Source organism: Ranitomeya imitator, chromosome 5 (assembly GCF_032444005.1).
Source record: "Ranitomeya imitator isolate aRanImi1 chromosome 5, aRanImi1.pri, whole genome shotgun sequence".
Classification (NCBI taxonomy): Eukaryota; Metazoa; Chordata; class Amphibia; order Anura; family Dendrobatidae; genus Ranitomeya; species Ranitomeya imitator.
The window spans coordinates 487950643-487973341 of NC_091286.1; the positions used below are offsets into that span (position 1 = coordinate 487950643).

At 41.4% G+C, this 22699-nt stretch overlaps 1 protein-coding gene across 2 annotated transcripts in view; it reads left to right on the forward strand.

Moving 5' to 3' along the window:
- The window catches only part of SI (sucrase-isomaltase), a 427600-nt gene that overhangs the window by 247590 nt on the left and 157311 nt on the right, over positions 1-22699 (forward strand). For both annotated transcript variants that reach the window (XM_069727394.1, XM_069727395.1), the window contains 6 exons: positions 5066-5190; positions 6016-6104; positions 6385-6434; positions 13827-13997; positions 16735-16875; positions 19061-19261. In XM_069727394.1, coding sequence (XP_069583495.1) covers positions 5066-5190; positions 6016-6104; positions 6385-6434; positions 13827-13997; positions 16735-16875; positions 19061-19261 — 777 coding nt within the window. The remainder of the gene's footprint in view (positions 1-5065; positions 5191-6015; positions 6105-6384; positions 6435-13826; positions 13998-16734; positions 16876-19060; positions 19262-22699) is intronic.

Sequence of the window (22699 nt, forward strand, 5' to 3'; positions counted from 1 at the left end):
CTTCCGGGATATGCTTTCCACCTCGGTAGTAGTCTATCTGGATGATATTCTCATTTTTTCTCCAGATATTGACTCCCACCGGAGAGATGTTGGCAGAGTCTTCGACCTCCTACGGGCAAACTCTCTTTACGCAAAGTTGGAGAAGTGTGTGTTTGAGCAAGAGTCCTTACCTTTCCTGGGCTATATCATCTCCGCCCAGGGATTGGCTATGGATCCTGCCAAACTACAGGCTGTGATGGACTGGCAAGAGCCCCATTCTCTTAAAGCGGTGCAGCGCTTTATGGGGTTCATAAACTATTACCGCCAGTTCATTCCCCACTTCTCAACTCTGGTAGCTCCCTTGGTAGCCCTCACCAAGAAGGGAGCGAATCCCAAATTGTGGTCAGAAGAGGTCTCCAAGGCCTTCACTTCTATTAAGTCCCACTTTGCTAGCGCTCCCATCTTACATCGTCCCAATGTGGATAAGCCATTCCTACTGGAGGTGGATGCCTCGTCCGTTGGTGCTGGAGCAGTCCTCTACCAAAAGGATGCTCAAGGTCGGAAGCATCCATGCTTCTTCTTCTCCAAGACCTTCATGCCAGCGGAGAGGAACTACTCCATCGGGGACAGGGAGTTGCTAGCAATGAAGTTGGCCTTTTCGGAGTGGAGACACCTTCTGGAAGGTGCGCGGTTTCCCTTCCAAGTTTACACGGACCACAAAAATTTGGTCTATTTGCAGACAGCTCAGCGGCTAAATTCTCGCCAGGCCAGATGGTCTCTGTTCTTCTCCCGGTTCCACTTTTCCCTTCATTATCTCGCCGGGGAGAATAATATCCGTGCTGACGCTCTCTCTTGCTCCCTTATGTCAACTGAGGAGGAGGAAGAGGAGCCTCGGCTTATTGTCCCTTCCGAGAGCCTGAGAACCGTGGCGCCGGTTTCGCTAGAGTCTGTGCCTCCGGGCAAGACTTTTGTGCCCATTAATTTGCGACTGGAGGTTCTCTCTTGGGCTCATTCGTCCAGGGTGGGTGGACACTTTGGGACAAAGAGGACATCTGAGCTACTGGCGAGGACGTACTGGTGGCCGCATATGGTCCGGGATGTCAGGGATTATGTTCTGGCGTGTGTCTCCTGCGCCAAAAATAAATCTCCGCATCAAAGGCCAGCTGGTTTGCTCTATCCCTTGCCGGTGGCAGATAGGCCCTGGGAGATGGTCGGGATGGACTTTGTTGTGGGTTTGCCCAAGTCTCGCGGCTGTACCATCATTTGGGTCATCACCGATCATTTCTCAAAAATGGTGCATTTGGTGCCGCTGCCGCGGTTACCTTCTGCACGGGCCTTGGCAGCGTTGTTCATTAGACATATCTTCTGCCTGCATGGTATGCCAGACAAAATTGTCAGTGACCGGGGTCCCCAGTTTGCGTCTCGGTTCTGGAGAGAGCTCTGTCGTCTTCTCAGTATTGAGTTGAATCTCTCTTCCGCTTATCATCCCGAGACGAATGGGTTGGTAGAGAGGGCCAACCAGACCTTGGTCACATACCTGCGACATTTTGTTTCAGCCAGGCAGGATGACTGGGCATCCTTGCTATCATGGGCAGAGTTTGCACTGAACAACGCCATAGCCGACTCCACTGGACAAACCCCATTCCTCCTCAACTATGGTCAGCATCCACGGGTACCTGTATCTATGCCCGTGTCTTCCGCCGACTCCAGGGTGACAGACTGGGCTGTGTAGGCACGGGATATTTGGGACCGCACTCAGGATGCCATTCGGGCCTCTAAGGAGAGAATGAGGTCCTCCGCCGATGCTCATCGGCGTCCCGCTCCGACCTTTGCTCCTGGCGACTTGGTGTGGCTCTCCGCCCGTAACATCAGGCTGCGAGTTGAGTCCACTAAATTTGCTCCTCGCTACATGGGCCCATTCAAGGTCCTCGAGCAGGTTAATCCTGTGGTCTATCGTTTGGCCCTTCCGCCACGCCTGGGTATCACCGACACCTTTCATGTGTCCCTCTTGAAACCCGTGTATATGTCCCGGTTTTCCGAGTCATCTGCTGGGACATCGGGTTCGTCTACGGACGATTATGAGGTGAACGCTATTTTGGGGTGCAAGGTGGTGCGTGGTAAAAAATTTTATTTGGTAGACTGGAAGGGTTATGGCCCCGAGGACAGGTCCTGGGAGCCTGTTGAGCACATTCGGGCTCCGCAGCTCATTGCTGCCTTCGAACGTAGCGAGGCCCAAGGAGGGGGGGGCCCTAGGAGGGGGGGTAATGTTAGGAGTCGAGTTTCCTCTGCTGCACAGGGGGAATTTCGATCCGTCTCCGCTGCGGTCTCCCATTCTCCTCCAGCCGCAGTGGAGTCTGCTCAGCAGGGACGTCGATCCCAGCGTCTCGCTCAGTCTGACTCTGTGCGAAGAGTTGCTGCTGCTTCTCCAGTCTCTGCCATTAAAGTTAGTGCTGGTCAGCAGCGAGCGGACTTCTCTGGGACTAAGTCCTTGTCTGCACGTACTGAGCATGCCCAGGGTAAGATCTCCCATTGGAGATCGAGGGTCATGTGCTCAGGCTCTGCAGCACATTCCATTGGTCCTCTTGGCAGGTCTTGGAAGGGCAAAAGTGCTGTAGCCACTTCCTGTGCTGCAACTATATAAACTGCGCATGACCGCACGGCCATGCGCTAGTATTGTCTCATAACGTTATATGTGTGTGTGTAGATGAATGTATGTCGATGGATGAAAGCTCCTAAATATCCCTCCCTAGAGTTGTTGTCTGCTCGCGGATGTTGGTAGCTATCTAGCGCCCGACTAATCATCTGCACAATACACACATTACAGCGTCCTCTTGCTGTGTCCGCCTGTACGGCGCCGTGCGCTTGCCTTGCGCTTTCCATACCCAAGCCAGTGTGGTTGGTGGCGTCCGTCTGTGCGGCATTGCTCGCAGTCCTGTGCATTTATATATTTAAACTTAGTTTCCTTACACACCCAGTTGTGGTGTAGTGCCAGCGAGGGTCTAATCGGACTTCAATCCCAGTTGGGGTTAAGTACGCTGACTACTCGCTCGCGCTTTAGGTGCGGTACCGCGATCCTGTGATGCAACGGGATTGCTCCCATCACGCTGGGTGAGGTTGAACCCACGTGTATATACTTTAGTGTACCGCCATATAGTCTGTATTTACTAGCAGCAGGTTTTCACCTGCACGGTGGACCCCGGACTGCGAACGCATCTATATCACCTTTCTTGGTGCGTTCCGCCAGTCCTAACACCTGCTACAATGGAATACTATTGGCACTATCTGATCATGTTGTGGGGATCAATAGGTGCATAAGTTGTTGGAGTTGTGCAACTTAAATGCAGCTCTAAAAAATTTATGGCAGCACTTTTGTTGTCGAATAGCAGGAACCAGATCAAGTCCCATTGAGTTGAAAATATTGTCATGGCGATGTTCTACTTTACACCCAGCACACAATCTATACATCAAGAAAACAAACTTCAACATCACAAATAGGTTTTTGCTCTTTTATTGTTTCTCACTGTATGCATAAAAGCTTTCTTGTAGTAATGGAGATGCGTAACATAGAGGCAACAGCGATTTTGCACACTTCTACATATCTTTGGGCCTCATGAGCAAAATAGCATTGCTACATTTTGCTCCTTAGAAGTAGAGCAATCAAGAAACAGTTTTTACATTTAAAAAATCAGAATGCATGAACCCTACATGCCGACCCTGGTTAGTTAGCAATAGTGATGAGCGAGAGTACTCGTTGCTCAGGTGACCTTCGAGTATTTGTTATTGCTTGGAGATATAGTTTTCATCCCCTCAGTTGTATGATTTACGGCTTCCAGATACGCTGAATACATGTGAGGAATGCCTGTTTGTTAGGGAATTACCACATGTATTTAGCTTATCTGGAAGCCATAAATCATGCAACTGAGGCAATGAAAACTATATCTCTGAGCAATAACAAATACTTGGAGGTCACCCGAGCGTGCTCGGGAAAACCCGAGCAATGAGTACACTCGCTCATCAATAGCTAGCAACTGTATACAATGCACTGAGACAAGGTATTCCCAAGGTATTTTGTCAGGATTCTGGCATAAAGCATCTTGAAATATCTCCATTTTTGTACAACTTCTAGATTAGTGTCTACTGCAATTTTCATGTCAATTTATAATTTTTTTGCATTTCTATGCCTGTCCCGGACAGCTCCACCAATGTTTCAAAGCACAACATAGTGACAAATCCCATGTAGAAAATATGTCATAATTTATGGCATGAAAGTGGTGTAAAATTAAACAAAAATTGTACTCCAACTTCTGCCTTGAGTAACATTTCCGTAAGCGGCACTCAGCAGTCGTAAAATGTGCCTAATTAAGCAAAATGAGCACATCGCTTAATGAACTACCCACAGCTTAGTCCAGAGTTATCTTCTTTAAAATTGATGTACGAAATTCCTGCCTTTAATTAATCAGGACCATAGTGTGATCAGGAACATAGTGTGTTTTGCAGAAGATTAACTAATTGCACTATTTGTACTACTTAGGATTCTTTCACACTGAGTTCAGGCAACCGTTCAGTGGCTCCGTTGGGATTTACATGTGAACTCCAGAGAAAATGGGATTTGGACTATAATGGTGCCACCCGAGTGAGTATGTGCTCTGATGTGCATCATTTTCAGAAGTGTTCGCCTACGGGAGGAGGACACTCAGACTCATTAGACTGTATCGGGGTGTCTGTCTCTTGTAGGCATACACCCCCTGAAAATGATGCACATCAGAGAGCACGTTCATTCTGCCAGCACCATTATTGTCTATTGCTCCCTTGGCACATACGCCCAAATCAAATTTTGAGGGAGGTTTTAATGTAATCCCTAACGGAGCCACTGAATGGGTGCCTGAATGCAGATCCTGAGACAGTTCAATGCACCGACATCATTTGTCAAACATGTAAAACAAATATCGAGAAAGGGTTGAAAATCTAAGAAAGTAATCATTTAAATTTTACTCCAAAAATTAATCTTTTCATTTTATTATAATTTTTATCATTAACAATATGTATGGTAAAGGATTTGTTAATAACTGACACTGTTCTTTTAAAGGGTATTAAAGTAGAAAACACTGGTACCAAGAAAACTCTGCTAGCACCATTAGAACACATTAACCTTCATGTCAGAGGTGGCTACATATTGCCACAGCAAGCTCCTGCTTTGAATACCAACCAAAGGTAAAAATGGCCAATATTTAGAATATTAAAATTGTATTATAAATTAATGTATGGCAATAAGACTTGATTAGTTAGGATATAGTAGAAGATATTCACACTTGACTTTTCCATATTTTTGTTCCAATACTTATTCCTAGAACTGCCTCTTCTGTTAATGGCCTGCAGGCCTTAATCTTGTGCCATACACCCATAGTCATGTCACCGTTACTTTCTGTATATATATATATATATATACATATATATATATATATATATATATATACTGCACCCTCTTAGAAAGGTAAGATTTGAATCAGTATTTCACTGAACACAGTGAGACTTGGTGCTGTCTTTAAAAGTCATGGAGGTCATAAAGTGTACTAGATGCAGTTTTTGATCTAGGATGTATTCATTATTAAACTAACTTGAGAAAATCTAAAAATTTTGCAATGAAAGATATGCTATTACCTTTTTATGTTCTGGGTTAAAAAAAAGTTTTAAGAAACCCAGTCTTGTCAAAATTATGGAAATATGTTCATGTTTATAGAGATATTATGTGAAATCTTGCTTTTCAAAGGAGGTGCACTCATTAAAGTTGAGCATTGTATATAAATATGTATTGATTAATATCGGCCTAACATCTAGATGGATAAAATATAAATAATTATAAGTATGATACTATTAGTGGTACTTGCTTTATATACCGTATTTCTAAGCCTCAGTTTGGCAAATCGTCTGTGTTTTTTATTGATCATGCTAAGGAGTAAATTATACATTTTAGGCACCATAATTAAAGTTTTTTTTAAGTACCCTTGACTTTACTTTTTATCTATTTATCTTTTTCAGTCGATTGCAGCCAATGAATCTTTTAGTTGCCTTAGATGCCCAAGAGAATGCCTATGGACATCTTTTCTGGGATGATGGTAAAAGTATTGGTAAGTATTCACACTTGTAATCTTTACATGAACATAATGAATTACTATAAAATTATAAAGGAAAATTGCAAGCCTTATATCGGCTATATATTATATTATTTTGATGAATATGTATATGTATTTTATATTTTGTGTATTGTGTTTCTTAAATCCTTTGCTGAGAGGGATATTACTTTTCCTGTACCTAAGCCAGAGATTTACAATTTTTATTTTTTTCATTTGTCAGTTGAATTTATCATGCCCATAGTAAAAGACTGATTGTACTGTGCTTTCTTTTTAGACTCGATTGATCATGGAGTCTATACTATGTATGAATTCCGCGCAACTTCCGTAAGCACATGTGATTTGCTGTGTGAATTTAAATCATCTTCTTTTTATTCTCTGGAAACAATATCTTAATTATAAATATATTGAATTGTCCATATTACAATGAAATATGTAAATATACTTCTCAAAAAAATAAAGGCAACACTAAAATACCACATCCTAGATACCTTTGAATGAAATATTCCAGTTACAAATCTTTATTTATTACATAGTGGAATGCGTTGAGAACAGTAAAACATAAAAAATGATTATTGTAAATCAAAATTAATATCTCATCGAGGTCTGGATTTGAACTGATACTCAAAATCAAAGTGGGAAATCAAATTACAGGCTTATCCAACATAAGTGTAAATGCCTCAAGACGAGGAAATGATGCACAGTAGTGTCTGTGGCCTCCACGTGACTGTATAACCTCCCTACAATGCCTGGGCATGTACCTGATGAGGCGGCAGATGATCTGCTTAGGGATCTTCTCCCAGACTTGGATTAAAGCATCAATCATCTCCTGGACAGTCTTTGATGTAACGTGGAGTTGGTGGTTGGAGAGAAACATAATTTCCCAGATGTGATCGATTGTATTTAGTTCTGGGGAACATGCATGCCTTCATTATGCAGGAACTGCTGACACACTAAAGCCACATGAAGTATAGCATTGTCATGGATCTGAGGATCTCATGCCAATACCTAATGGCAGTCAGGGTTCATTTGGCTACCTATGAATGAATAAAGGGGGGAAGGGGTGAGTGATTATTAAACTCACCAGATGCAGGACAATTGAGGTCTCCATCAAAAGAATATGGTGAGCAGACTCCAAACCGGTAGCTGGGCAACGAGCATAGGAAAATCAAAGGGGTTCCAACATCTGCTTAATTATGTAGAGTTATAACATTGCTTTTAATAAGAAAAAAAACATTTTTAAATTATAAGAACAAAAACATGCCTGAGTACTAAGAGCTTTACAGCTTGAAAAGGATGAAAACACAGAAATCGTCTGTTGTCACCCCCTGCAGAACCATATCTTCATAGGGATTGTCTTGTCTTGCTAATTGCCTATCATTTCTACAAGTTGTCTGTTCCATTTGCACAACAGCAGGAGAAGTGATTAACAATTGGTGTTGCTTCATAACTGGACATGTTGATTTCAAAGAAATGTGAATGACTTGGAGTGACATTGTGTTGTTTAAGTATTCCCTTTATTTTTTTGATCAGTGTATATAATATTCAATGCTAATGATGCAAATACATATTTGATGAATTAGAGTGCTAGCAAAGGTTACCTTGACTTAGATAGCACAGTACTCGATTATCACATCACAAAAAAGTATAATTCGGCAACTAACATGACAATGGTCATTTGCTTATGCAATGTTATGTAAATCCTCTTAAGTGAAATAACCTTTTTATAAGTTATCAAGATGGTGCATTGTAAGCGATGATAACTCTGGCTACATCTGTATATACATTTTTACAATTTCTTATAATGGATACATAGTATAAATAATTCCTCTTGGCATTTTCATCTGACATTAACTATACATCGGTAAACAAAGAAATACCTAAACTAAACATATATACTGCTGTAAGAAAGCAATAGAAATAGTGCAAATGCAGTGGGTATGGAAAGTATTCTTAGCCCTTTAAATTTTTCACTCTTTGTTTCATTGCTGCCATTTAGTAATTTCAAAAAAGTTCATTTTTTCTCATTAATGTACACTCTGCACCCCATCTTGACTGAAAAAAACAGAAATGTAGTAATTTTTGCAAAATTATTAAAAAAGTAAAACTAAAATATCACATGGTCATAAGTATTTATACCCTTTGCTCAGTATTGAGTAGAAGCACCCTTTTGAGATAGTACAGTCATGAGTCTTCTTGGGAATGATGCAACACGTTTTCACACCTGGATTTGGGGATCCTCTGCCATTCTTCCTTACAAATCCTCTCCAGTTCTGTCAGGTTGGATGGTAAACTTTGGTGGACAGCTATTTTCAGGTCTCTCCAGAGATACTCAATTTGGTTTAGGTCAGGGTTCTGGCTGGGCCAGACAAGAATGGTCACAGAGTTGTTCTGAAGCCACTCCTTTGTTATTTTAGCTGTGCGCTTAAGGCCATTGTCTTGTTGGAAGGTGAACCTTCTGACAAGTCTGAGGTCCAGAGCACTCTGGAAGAGGTTTTCATCCAGGATAGCTCTGTAATTGGCTGCATTCATGTTTCCTTCAATGACAACCAGTCATCCTGTCCCTGCAGGTGAAAAACACCCCCATAGCATGATGCTGCCACCACAATGTTTCATTGTTGGGATTGTATTGGGCAGGTGTTGAGCAGTGCCTGGTTTTCTCCACACATAGAGCTTAGAATTATCACCAAAGGTCTATTTTTGTCTCATCAGACCAGAGAATGTTATTTCTCATCGCCTGGGAGTCCTTCATGTGTTTTTTTTAGCAAACTTTATGCAGGCTTTCATATGTTTTGCACTAAGGAGAGGCTTCCATTGGGCCACTCTGCCATTAAGACCTGACTGTTGGAGGGCTGCAGTGATAGTTGACTTTGTGGAACTTTCTCCCATCTCCCTACTGCATCTCTGGAGATCAGCCACAGTGATCTTGGGATTCTTATTTACCTCTATCACCAAGGCTCTTCTCCCACAATTGCTCAGTTTGACTGGACGACCAGGTCTTAGAAGACGTCTGGTGATCCCAAACTTCTTTCATTTAAAGGTTATGGAGGCCACTGTGCTCTTAGGACCATTGAGTACTGCAGATATTCTGTTGTAACCGTGGACAGATCTGTGCCTTGCCACAATTCTGTCTCTGAGCTCCTTAGCCAGTTCCTTTTACCCCATCATTCTAATTTGGTCTGACATGCACTGTGAGCTATGATGTCTTAATTAGAAAGGCGTGTGCCTTTCCAAATCAAGTCCTATCAGTTTAGTTAAACACAGCTCGTCTCCAGGGAAGGAGTATAGAACCATCTCAAGGAGGATCACAAGGAAATGGACAGCATGTGACTTAAATAAGAGTGTCTGAGCAAAGGATCTGATTACTTATGACCATGTGATATCTCAGTTTTTCTTTTTTAATAGCTTTGCAAAAATTTCTACATTTCTGTTTTTTTTAGTTAAAATGGGGTGCAGAGTGTACATTAATGAGAAAAAAAATGAACTTTATTGAATTCACCAAATGGCTGCGATGAAATAAAGAGTGAAAAAAGTAAAGGGGTGTTAGGTGTCGAGTTCCCGCCGCTGCAAAGGGTAAATCTCAAACCACTTCTGCTGCAGTCTCTCATTCTCCTCCAGCAGCAGTGCAGCTCCTGGGACTAAGTCCTGCTTTTCTCCTTCTGAGCATGCCCAAGGGACGACCTCTCATTGGATGTCAGGGGTCACACGCTCAGGTCCTGTAGCAGCTCCTATTGGTCCACTAGGAAGGTCCTGGAGAGCTACAGCTATAAAAGGTTTGCATGGCCGCACGGCCATGCGCTAGTATAATCTTGATAATGTGTGTGTGTAGATGAAAGTCTGTCGATGGATGAAAGCTCCTTTATCATTCCCATTCCTAGTGATGATGACTGCTCGTGAATGGTGGAAGCTATCTAGAGCCCGACAGTGCTACCTGCACACTTAGCACACGTTTCTGTGTCCATTTGCAGTGCCAGCCTATACAGCACCGTGCGCAATCAGTTTACTTTCCTGACAGCCAGTCAGTGTAGGGTGAGAACTCCTGCTTCAACTCAGCATCTGACTCAGTTCAATCACCAGTTTAGTGGGGGTGATTCATAGGGATCCCACTAGTTTCTTTCAGCTGCACCCTGTGACTGCTAGAAGGGCGCAGCGTATTTATGGCAACTCTGTGAAGCAACAGACTTTGCTTCCATTCACACTGGGTGAAGTCTAACCTACGTGTGTGTAAGCATCCATCTGCCATTACTCAGCTGCAGGTGTCATCTCTGCACGGTGGACCCCGGACTGCGAACGCACCTCATATTCTCTAATATTATTATTTGGTGCGTTCCACCAGTCCTAACAAGGAGTATGAATACTTTCCGTACTCACTGTAAATAACATAGAGTACCTAGTAAACACTGTTTATGAGTAAAAAAGTGTAAAAGCCATCCCACCAGTGCCAAATTGTACCTAATTGGGATGGTCTAACTAGAGATTAGGACCATCCTGATTGGGGACACTTTGGCTATGATGGGATCGCCTTAATTCTTTTTTTGATCAAAAACAGTGTTTACTAAGTACACTTTGTTATTTATATGCACTATTGCTTTTTGTTTACTTACAGCAGGGTATACTGTATGTTCATTTTCATTCTATCTTAGATTGTGTCTGTGTAATGACGAGTGTGAACATTCTCCTACATGTTGCATATATACCAACTCATACAGTTAATTTCGTTCAGTTTTGTTACACATTGGTACATTGGTAAATTCAAATGTGCAAAATTAGCAGTTTGATTATTATAAACACATTAAATTGTTATCCCTATGATTTAAAATATCTCTTTTTACACAATGATTCATTTGATATTTTACCCAGTAAAATCGCCCTAAATTCTAAAAGAGATGATCTATCTTACTGAAATTTTTACTGTACATACCTTGGTTCATGAGATACTGATGTTTTTAAGCAGGTGCTGAAAATGTCCACCACAATTGCACAGGTTTTTCTATATTGTTGAATGTATTCTGCATAGCTGGAATTATGTTCATGACTTACAATTGTACACATGACCCTTCAAATGACACCAAAGGAGAAAATACAGCTGTGTTACATCAGTACTGTGACTCTGTATGATGAACACGCCCTTTCTTGGCCGCTCATTGACATGTGGATTATGTGATAATACGGGGAAAGCCTGTGCAATGATTTACGTGGAGATGCAAGAAGTCATTGTTTCACATCTTCCATTGTTTTCTCAGACATTTTCGGACATCGTCCATCCTGACTGTCCAGTAATGTACATTCCTACTTATTCAACAATGACTAAATTCATAGTTGTTGGACATCGAGTTTCGACTTCCAAATTTTTTTAGAAACTCATTTTGGCACCTCTTTAACCAATTTCCAACATTTTATGTTTATTTACGCTGATGTCGGACTCCCTCCTTTTTATATGGACTCTGGCAGTGAGCCCACATCTTTCCCAGAACATGTCAGCTGTTTTGAACAACTGACATGTGCCTGGAACAGCCACAGATGGAATCTCGATCCACCCGCAGCTATTAACCTGTTAAATGCCACTGTCAAATGCTGACAGCGGCATTTAACAAGCACTATTGGCAGTTACGCCAGAAATCCACCCACTGGTGACCCTCGTACTGTGATCACGGGTCACCGGTTGGTTAAAATGACCACCAGAGGTCTCCTGGACACCTCTATGGTTGTCAATGACAGCTTGCTGTTGGCACCGCCCAGTGGTTGGCGCTTATTGCAAGTGAGTAATTCAGCTACATACAGGCGATCTGATCATCGCCTATATGTTGCTGAGCCGATCGGGTTATGGCCACTTCTAGTATCCTTGGAGACTACTGAAGCATGCCAAAGGTAAAAATCAAATGTTTTTAAAAATATATATTGAAAAAGTTTAAATCACCCCTCTTTTTCCCCATTCAAAATAAAAAATAAAAAAACAAACATACACATATTTGGTATTGCCACATTCAGAATTGCCTAATCTATCAATGTAAAAAAGAATTAACCTGATCAATAAATGGTGTAGCGAGAAAAAAAGTCAAAACCCCAGAATTACTTTTTTTTGGTGGCCGCAACATTGCATTAAAATGCAAAAGACCGTATCTGCATCAAGATGATATCATGAAAAACATCAACTTGGCACACAAAAATGAGCCCTCACTCAACCCGAGATCATGAAAAAAGGAGATGCTACAGGTATCGGAAAATGGTGCATTTTTTTAAAACAAAGTTTGGCATTTTTTTTCACCACTTAGATAAAAAAGAACCTAGATATGTTTTGTGTCTGTGAACTCGTAATGGCCTTGAGAATCGTATTGGCCGGTCAGTTTTAGCATTTAGTGAACCTATTGAAAAAGCCAAACAAAAAACAAGTGTGGAATTGCTGGCCTTGAGAATCGTATTGGCCGGTCAGTTTTAGCATTTATTGAACCTATTGAAAAAGCCAAACAAAAAACAAGTGTGGGATTGCACTATTTATGCAATTTCACCGCACAAGGATTTTTTTTCCTATTTTTTAGTACAAGACATGGTAAAACCAATTGTGTTCAAAAATACAACTCGTCCTGCAAAAAAATAAGCTCTCTCACTGCCTTATTGACAGAAAATGGAAAAGTTATGGCTCTGGGAAAAAGGGGAGGGAAAAATCGAAAACACATTATCTCTTAGTAGAGATGACCAGAGGGGCAATAAGATGACGAAACGGCTTGGTGCCAGGATGTTTCTCGTCACTGTTGCTGAGGATCATTGCACTCTCACTTCTCATAAACCAAAGTTTGTATAGTCCAAACTTCAGTATGGTCAACCATCTCTTTGAAAAGTTACAGCAATTTTTCTGGAAAAAGTAGCAAGTCAATTACCCTGTACAACACTATCTACAATTTGAGTTTTTCAGTAAATTAAATGTCATGCTGTGTCAGAAACATGCCTGTCACTTTCATTAATTGCATATCAGCAATTGTGGGATGCCATACAACTGATACGAGACCCATGAGTTTGAATACCCACTGCAAAAATTCCTTTCCCCCTGCTTTCAGTATATTCACTATTCCTAACCTTTGCTGTATGAAAGAGTATGAAAGATTTCTATGAATTGGGCTCATGTGAAGAGCCTGCTTCATAATCGGCATGTAATGTTTGTTTTTTACAGCAGAAATTTGCTGCAATTGGATCTTGTTCCGATTTCAGCAGTCTAACTAATGTAATAAATAGTGATGAGCGAGCATGCTCATATAAGATGTTACCAGAGCATGCTTATGTGCTAATAGAATATGTTCGGCATGCTCGAATCCTGTATTGTAGTCTCCGAGACTGCAAATTTCACAGCTGTTCAACAGCCGCAAGACATGCAGGGATTGCCTAACCCAGGGGTGTCAAACTGCATTCCTCGAGGGCTGCAAACAGGTCATGTTTTCAGGATTTCCTTGTACTGCACAGGTGATAATTTAATCACCTACACAAATACTGAGTTGGTGATTAAATTATCACCTGTGCAGTACAAGGAAATCCTGAAAACATGACCTGTTTGCAGCCCTCGAGGAATGCAGTTTGACACCCCTGGCCTAACCGAAAGGGAACAGTCATGAGGCACACGGCGCTTTCGCTCATTATAATTGCTAGTTATAAATGATAGAGATAGGGAATGAATCCTGTTATACCCGATATATTATTGGTAATGCATTTATCTTCTTCTCCTTATTTTAGACATCCATAACTTTGACAGTGACGCTTTGCAACTACACAGACCCAAACCATCTTATATTTAATGAAATTAAAATACTTGGATTTTCAAACCCCATTTTCAGCTTCATTGTGAAAAAAGATGGCGTGACCCAACCTTCTTCCCATAAGATTTCCTATGACTCAAACACGAAGGTAATAATGAGTAATATAAATACACTAGCACCTAACAGAATATGTAGTCCTGAAAGCTGCTGACAGAAAAACAGGTCCTGTGTGGCAAACCTGTACAAAAAGGTGATCAAATACAAACTGCATACTGTCGAGCTAAACGGCCAGTGGACGGACATGAAAATAAAGCCATGTAATGATCAATATATCAATAAGAATTGCATGTAAAAATAATGCTCAGATAGTCCCTTCAAATATCAAGGTAATTCAAACTTACACACAGGTATTTATGATCAATGCCTTTCTATAAATACAAGAAACAATAATTTGTGGTGTTTCTGCTAACATCACAAATCTAGAGTTTGGGCTATAGATCTAACATATAGAATATAAATACCGTATATACTCGAGTATAAGCCGAGATTTTCAGCCCAAAATTTTGGGCTGAAAATGCCCCTCTCGGCTTATTCTCGAGTCACGGTAGCGGTGGGGTCGGCGGGTGAGGGGGAGAGGGCGCTGAGGTATACTTACCTAGTCCCAGCGATCCTGGCGCTCCCCCTGCCGTCCCACGGTCTTCTGTGCTGCAGCTTCTTCCCCTCTTCAGCGGTCACGTGGGACCGCTCATTAGAAAAATGAATAGGCGGCTCCACCTCCCATAGGGGTGGAGCCGCGTATTCATTTCTCTAATCAGCGGTGCCGGTGACCGCTGATAGAGAAAGAGGCTGCGGCACCGAAGACCAGCTGGGACAGGCAGAGGGAGCGTCAGGAGCGCCAGGACTAGGTAAGTATGTAATATTCACCTGTCCGCGTTCATCGCTCCGCTCTGACTGTTCAGGTCAGAGGGCGCGATGATGCATATAGTGTGCGCGCCGCCCTCTGCCTGATCAGTCAGTGCGCAGAGACGCCGGGACCGGACTCTGGGAGCTGCAAGCAAGAAAGGTGAGTATGGCATTTTTTTTTATTGCAGCAGCAGCAATGGCAGAGCTTTCTATGGCACAGCTATGGGGCAGTACTGAACGGCACACAGCAGTATATGGCAGCTATGGGGCAGTACTGAACGGCACACAGCACTATATGGCAGCTATGGGGCAGTACTGAACGGCACACAGCACTATATGGCAGCTATGGGGCAGTACTGAACGGCACACAGCAGTATATGGCAGCTATGGGGCAGTACTGAACGGCACACAGCACTATATGGCAGCTATGGGGCAGTACTGAATGGCACACAGCAGTATATGGCAGCTATGGGGCAGTACTGAACGGCACACAGCACTATATGGCAGCTATGGGGCAGTACTGAACGGCACACAGCACTATATGGCAGCTATGGGGCAGTACTGAACGGCACACAGCAGTTTATAGCAGCTATGGGGCAGTACTGAACGGCACACAGCACTATATGGCAGCTATGGGGCAGTACTGAACGGCACACAGCAGTATATGGCAGCTATGGGGCAGTACTGAACGGCACACAGCACTATATGGCAGCTATGGAGCAGTACTGAACGGCACACAGCACTATATGGCAGCTATGGGGCAGTACTGAACGGCACACAGCACTATATGGCAGCTATGGGGCAGTACTGAACGGCACACAGCAGTATATGGCAGCTATGGGGCAGTACTGAACGGCACACAGCACTATATGGCAGCTATGGGGCAGTACTGAACGGCACACAGCACTATATGGCAGCTATGGGGCAGTACTGAACGGCACACAGCAGTATATGGCAGCTATGGGGCAGTACTGAATGGCACACAGCACTATATGGCAGCTATGGGGCAGTACTGAATGGCACACAGCAATATATGGCAGCTATGGGGCAGTACTGAACGGCACACAGCACTATATGGCAGCTATGGGGCAGTACTGAACGGCACACAGCACTATATGGCAGCTATGGGGCAATAATGAACGGTGCAGAGCACTATATGGCAGAGCTTTCTATGGCACATCTATGGGGCAATAATGAACAGTGTGGAGCATTATATATGGCACAGCTTTATATGGAGCATCTTATGGGGCAATAATGAACGGTATAGAGCATCTATTTTTATTTTTGAAATTTACCAGTAGCTGCTGCATTTCCTACCCTAGGCTTATACTCGAGTCAATAAGTTTTCCCAGTTTTTTGTGGCAAAATTAGGGGGTCGGCTTATACTCGGGTCGGCTTATATTCGAGTATATACGGTAATTCACTAATCTCTGCTAAAAAAGTGTCAGTTTATAAAGCTACAAATAGTTTCTACTGCAGACCTAGCATTTCAGCTAACATGCATGCATGAAGAAAAAAAGAGAAAAAAGAGAAGACCTGTAGTTTGCTGATATAGCATCCTTGGAGTAGTTCACTGGAGGATGGGGGTTATCCTTGAAGCTCTGAATGCTCCTGCGTACTGGTGTCCACCTTAGGGATCTTGTATCCAGAAACAATTACAAATGGCGATGTTGCAGCAATACATTGAGTCTTCCGATAAGTCTAACAAGTCTGTGCGATCACAGAGAATGCTCGACTCGCGTGTGACGTCAAGGTAAGAAGCTGTGAAGTACCGATGGTCCCAGGTCCAGTTTGTATTTGATCACAAAGGTAATAATATTAATATCCACGTGAATGGGATTCATTTTCTTGTCCATAAACATGGTGAACTGAGCCACCTAAAAATACCATGTTATAGCTTCATTCATAGAGCCATGTTTATGGTATAATAACCTTTACCAACAGAGAAACAAAGCTAATTATTAAATGTACTCTCTTCATAGATTGCGCATATAACTGATCTTCACCTGGTCTTTGGACAATCATATACCATTGAAATTAACAATAATTTGTACAGGATTGACTGTTATCCCGAAGAAGGTTCAAGCAAAGAGAATTGTGAACAGCGTGGATGCTATTATATTGTATGTATTTAAATATGTCTTTACCAAAATATGTATATTTCCAGGAAATGCTATAACATTTTTAATCAGTACAGATAAATTCGGAACAATTGGTATTTGAGTTTGGCAATATTATTCCAAACCTGTAGCCAGATGTGTGGAACTGTTGGCATACACAAATAGAGCCTTTCTTAAATTAACGTAATAGAAAGATATCAGGAGGCAGAAAATTGACTCTTAACACTTAACCCAATTAAAGCCTGCAAATTTTTGTTGTTATGTGTTGTGTCAAACTCTTCTGCATCGGGATATCTTTCTGTGTGTAGCAGACTGGTATTTCAAAAAATATGCCATATACTATATATTTTTCATCGATAAAAATTTCAGTGTGGAGTCCATACTTCTCCCAGGAAAATGTAAGTCAAAAGGATATATTTTCCCGTTAAACTGTATAGGCTCTTTAGCATTTATAGCATTGTTATGATATATTGAGCATAACGATGGCTTAGTGGTTAGCATGGTTGCTTTGCAGCGACGGGGTCCTGGATTCAAATCCCACCAAAGACAAAATCTGCTAGGCCTTCTCCCCGTGTCTGCGTGGGTTTCCTCCCACCCTCCAAACACATGCTGATAGGGAATTTAGATTGAGAGCCCTGATGGGGACAGTGATAATAATATCTATGCTAAAGGTGCTTTATAAGCTAGTACAATAAATACAATGGTTAAATATATGCTAACAGTACCCCATGAGTGATATTAGCCAAACTTACACATTCGACCTTTAGGTTTGGGACTCTGGGTTAGAGCAGCTCTTGCTTTGGCTAACAATCATATCTGTGTAATGCAAAGAAAATTCATCTCATTTATATGGACATTTTGTACTTTTACATGGGTACAGAAAATGTTTTGTTTTTTATTTTACTTTTTGTTGATTTCTCCTTAGATAAATGTAGCAGAAATAGTGGAAAGATTAGTATTTTCTATTACTATAACACGCTTAATATATTACGTAGTACAAATGATAAGTAGTACAGTCGATGTCTAATTTCAATACATTTATAGCCTTTTACTAAATACTAATACTCGTACACACACAAGAATATTATTTTCACCAATGTTTGTTAGTCTTTCAGTTTTTTTTTTACCATCTGTGTTTGATGGGGATTTTCATCTATGCAAACAAAAAAAATAATTTCAGCGCTTTTTATACCCAATGCAATGCTAAAAACAAACAGCACATGGACTGCACATGGATCAGAAGCAAACACAGATAGGAAAGGGCCCCATGCAAAAACAAATGATAGGCTCTTTGCAGTTCATCATAATGCACAATTCCATCTATTTTGGTGGTTGTAGCACTCCCCTTACCTCGTGGACCCCCGAGTGGCTGCACAGGTTTCACTGATGGTTTTTCCACCCCTGACACAGATGGCATCCATGTGATGGTCGTGATTTTCACAGATCTGTTAGTACTTAACACCTGTGTATGCATTTTACAGGAGAAAAGCACAGATAGAACCCTCACAGGAAAAACTGATATCTGAATATGCCCTTTGATTCCAGTTGTCTCATCGGTGTGCCAAGACACTGATTTAATAGAGCCATTAACACATATGTTTTTATTGGGATGTGGGTGTCTGTTGTGTTAACCTCAATGCATGCCCTATTCTAATCCTTTTTTTGTGGCTCAACCATTCAATTCTACATAGCCAAAAATGGAAGAAAAGCTGCAAAAAGACTCCATGTATTGCAGCCCTTATTGATTTTATAGAGAATTCTTCCTGCACTGCATTACCATAAAGGCTCATTCAGACATCAATTTTTCTCATACAAGTTCTATCCTTTTTTTTCTGCTGTGGAACTCATACTTATTAATCTATGTGGCTGTACACATGTCCATCTATTTTTTTAACTGAGTGGTTCATACAAAATATGAGACTGAATGATGGATCAAGCTCACTAATAAAAGTCTATGCGTCCGAGAAAAAATCAAACAGTACTCGGATACCATCCATGTGCTGTCTGTTTTCAAAAACTGTATGATTGGAGAGGGTTGAGGAGCCTGTATTTTTTTGTACAAAAAATGATGATAAAGGATGGTAAAACTTGACAGAATTCTGATAAACATTGAATCTATGGCTATGCCATAGTTGGACCTAATGAATACTTTGTCATTAATTATATTCATTTTTTCTGTGATTTTCAGGAAGCAGCTACTTTAAACTATCCATACTGTGTATATCCGAGTTCTTTTGGTTATACTGTTTCTAATATTCAATATACCTCAACTGGAATAACAGCAGATCTGCGCAATGCCCAGGCATTTTCACGTTATGATATCTCTCCTCCAATAAATGATCTTAAATTATTAGTCACATTCCATGAAAATGAAATGCTTCAATTTAAGGTAAAATTTTCAACTTTTTTTGTGTACATTTACTTGAGTATTTCTTGCAACAATTATAGTGGAAAAGGCAAATCTGACATTGTTTTTCAGTAACTGCTTTTATAGCGTACATTATGTGTTACAAATGACCTATCAGGATGAGTCTTCTCATCATTATGATTATGGTGTTTTCAAACTTGTCCAGTTTTGGTTATCTTAGTGGTGAAACAAAATCAGAAATTAACAATATGCTCTTCCCGACCTGTGACGCCACGTAGGCGTCATGAAAGTCGGTGCCAATCTGACCTGTGAAGCCTATGAGGCGTCATGGCGGGACCGTGTTCCTGCAGGTCGGGTGAAAGGGTTAACTCAAATGTCACCCGACCTGCAGGTACAGGGAGACTTGTACTTGAGCCCAGGGGGGGTGGCTTTGATCCCTGTGGCTACGACTGCTCTGATTGGCTGTTGAAAGTGAAACTTGGTGAAATATTACAATCCAGCCATGGCTGATGCTGCAATATCATCAGCCACGGCTGGAGACCCCGATCTGCCCCCGCCACTGACTGACGGTGGTGATCTGCCGCTTCCGTCAGTCTTTCCTCCCCTCCGTCCTGTCCTCCGCTACCCTCCTCTCAACTCCATCCTGTCCTCTGCTCCCCCCACATTCTGATCCCACCACCCCATACCTTCTGAGTACCAGTGTCCCTCCCAGTGTCCATCCATCTTCCCTCATGGGTGCTGCCATCTTCCAAAATGGCAGGCGCATGCGCAGTACTCCCTCCGAATCTACTGGCCGGCAGGTTCATTCATTCTTTCCAGGTACATTTCATTCCAGATACATTTTGATCACTGTGATACACCCTATCACAGTGATCAAAATAATAATAAAAAAAAAGTAAATAACCCCCTTTTATCACCCCCATATGCAGGGAAAATAATGAAATAAAGAAAAAAAATTTATTTTTATTTTTCCACTAGGGTTAGAATTAGGGTTAGGGTTGGAATTAGGGTTAGGGTTGGAATTAGGGTTGGAATTAGAGTTAGGGTTAGGGTTGGAATTAGGGTTAGGGTTAGTGTTGGAATTAGGGTTAAGGTTGGAATTAAGGTTAAGATTAGGGGTGAGGTGGAGTTATGGTTAGACTTGTGGTTAGGGTTATGGTTAGGGTTGGGATTAGGGTTAGGGGTGTGTTGGGGTTAGGGTTGTAGTTAGGGGTGTGCTGTACTAGGGTTGTGATTAGGGTTATGGTTAGGGTTGGGATTAGGGTTATGGGTTTGATGGGGTTAGTATTGGAGTTAGAATTGAGGTGTTTCCACTGTTAAGACACATCAGGGGCTCTCCAAACACGACATGGTGCCACCATTGATTCCAGCCAATCTTAAAAAATTCAAATGGTGCTCCCTCCCTTCCGAGCCCCAACATGCGCCCAAACAGTGGTTTACCCAAACATATGGGGCATCAGCATACTCAGAACAAACTGGACAACAACTTTTGGGTTCCAATTTCTCCTGTTACCCTTGTGAAAATAAAAAATTGCGGGCTAAAAAATAATTTTTTGAGAACAAATTATTTTTTATTTTCACGGCTCTGCGTAATAAACTTCTGTGAAGCACTTGGGGGTTCAAAGTGCTCACCACACATCTAGATAAGTTCCCAGGGGGGGTCTAGTTTCCAAAATGGGGTCACTTGTGGGGGAGCTCCAATGTTTAGGCAACAGGGCTCTCCTTATGCAACATGGTGTCCGCTAATGATTGGAGCTAATTTTCCATTCAAAAAGTTAAATGGCACTCCTTCCTTTCTGAGTCCTGCCGTGCACCCAAACAGTGGTCCCCGCCCACATTTGGCATTTCAGCGTACTCAGTACAAATTGGACAACAACTTTTGGGGTCCACTTTCTCCTTTAACCCTTGGGAAAAAAATGTTGCTGAAAGATCATTTTTGTGACTAAAAAGTTAAATATTAATTTTTTCCTTCCATGTTGCTTCTGCTGCTGTGAAACACCTGAAGGGTTAATAAACTTCTTGAATGTGTTTTTGATCAGCTTGAGGGGTGCAGTTTTTAGAATGGTGTCACTTTGGGGTATTTTCTGTCATATTGATCCCCCAAAGTAACTTCAAATGTGAGGTGGTCCCTGAAAAAATGGTTTTGTAAATTTTGTTGTAAAAATTATAAATTGCTGGTCAAATTTTAACACTTATAACTTTCTAATAAAAAAAAATTTGTTTCCAAAATTGTGCTGATGTAAAGTTGACATGTGGAAAATGTTATTTATTAATTATTTTGTGTCAGATATCTCTCTGGTTTAACAAAATAAAAATTCAAAATTTGAAAATTGCGAAATTTTCTACATTTTTGCCAAATATACAATTTTTTCACAAATAAACAAAAAAATTATCAATCTAAATTTTACCACTAACACGAAGCCCAGTATGTCTTGAAAAAACAATCAGAATCGCTAGGATCCATTGAAGCATTTCTGAGTTATTACCTCATAAAGGGACACTGGTCAGAATTGCAAAAAATGGCCAGGCCATTAGGGTCAAAATAGGCTTGGTCATGAAATGGATATATATATCTATTGTGCTTCCAATTTCCAAGACCCGCAACACTTTAATTTTTTGGTCGATAGAGCTGTGTGGGGGCTTATTATTTTGCAGAACAAGACTTTTTTTATACTATTTTGGAATAAGATGTGACATTTTGGTAAATTCTTACATACATTTTTTTCATGCAATTTTGGCATTTATTTATTTATTTCTGCTGGTAAAATGTGGATAGATTGGACGTTTCTTGACTCAGAAATACCAAATATGTGTATTTTTCAAATACTTTATTATTTTTAATGGAGGTAAAGGGGATGATTTATTTATTAGTCCTCTTAAGGGACTTAAACCTGCAATTGTCTGATCACATTTACTATATACAGTAACACCCCACTATTGCTGTATATAGTTAAAATCCCTTGAGACCACCTTGACGTTGGTTGATGGGCAGATATTATTTGGCCAAATTTTGTGCAAAGCATCTCATTCATTTTCTCCTAATATTCAAAAGCCACATTGCTATTCATGTTTCATAAATTTCACATTGACATGCTTTAGCATGATAGAGTCCAATATTTTTTTTGTATATTGCACATGGAGGTAGCTGCTCCTGGTATGCACCTATTCACACTAGTTTGGATGTGCCAGTCAGTTTTTTTGTTATTGTTAAAATCCCGGTCTGAAATAACAGGCACGGAGGTCTTACCCTGACCCCTGGCTGTCATATCACCCCATTGACACTCTGCAATTATGTGTTGAGCACATAGACTGACGCACCTCCATGTTGATGTGCTGCTAGTGCTGCTGTCAGAATTTGAGAGTAGTATTTGACAATTTCACAGCTCCAATCCAACCTGTGGCTGTTAGAGGAAGGTCCTGGTTGTAACACACAACCATTACCTCATGGGCATGGGACAA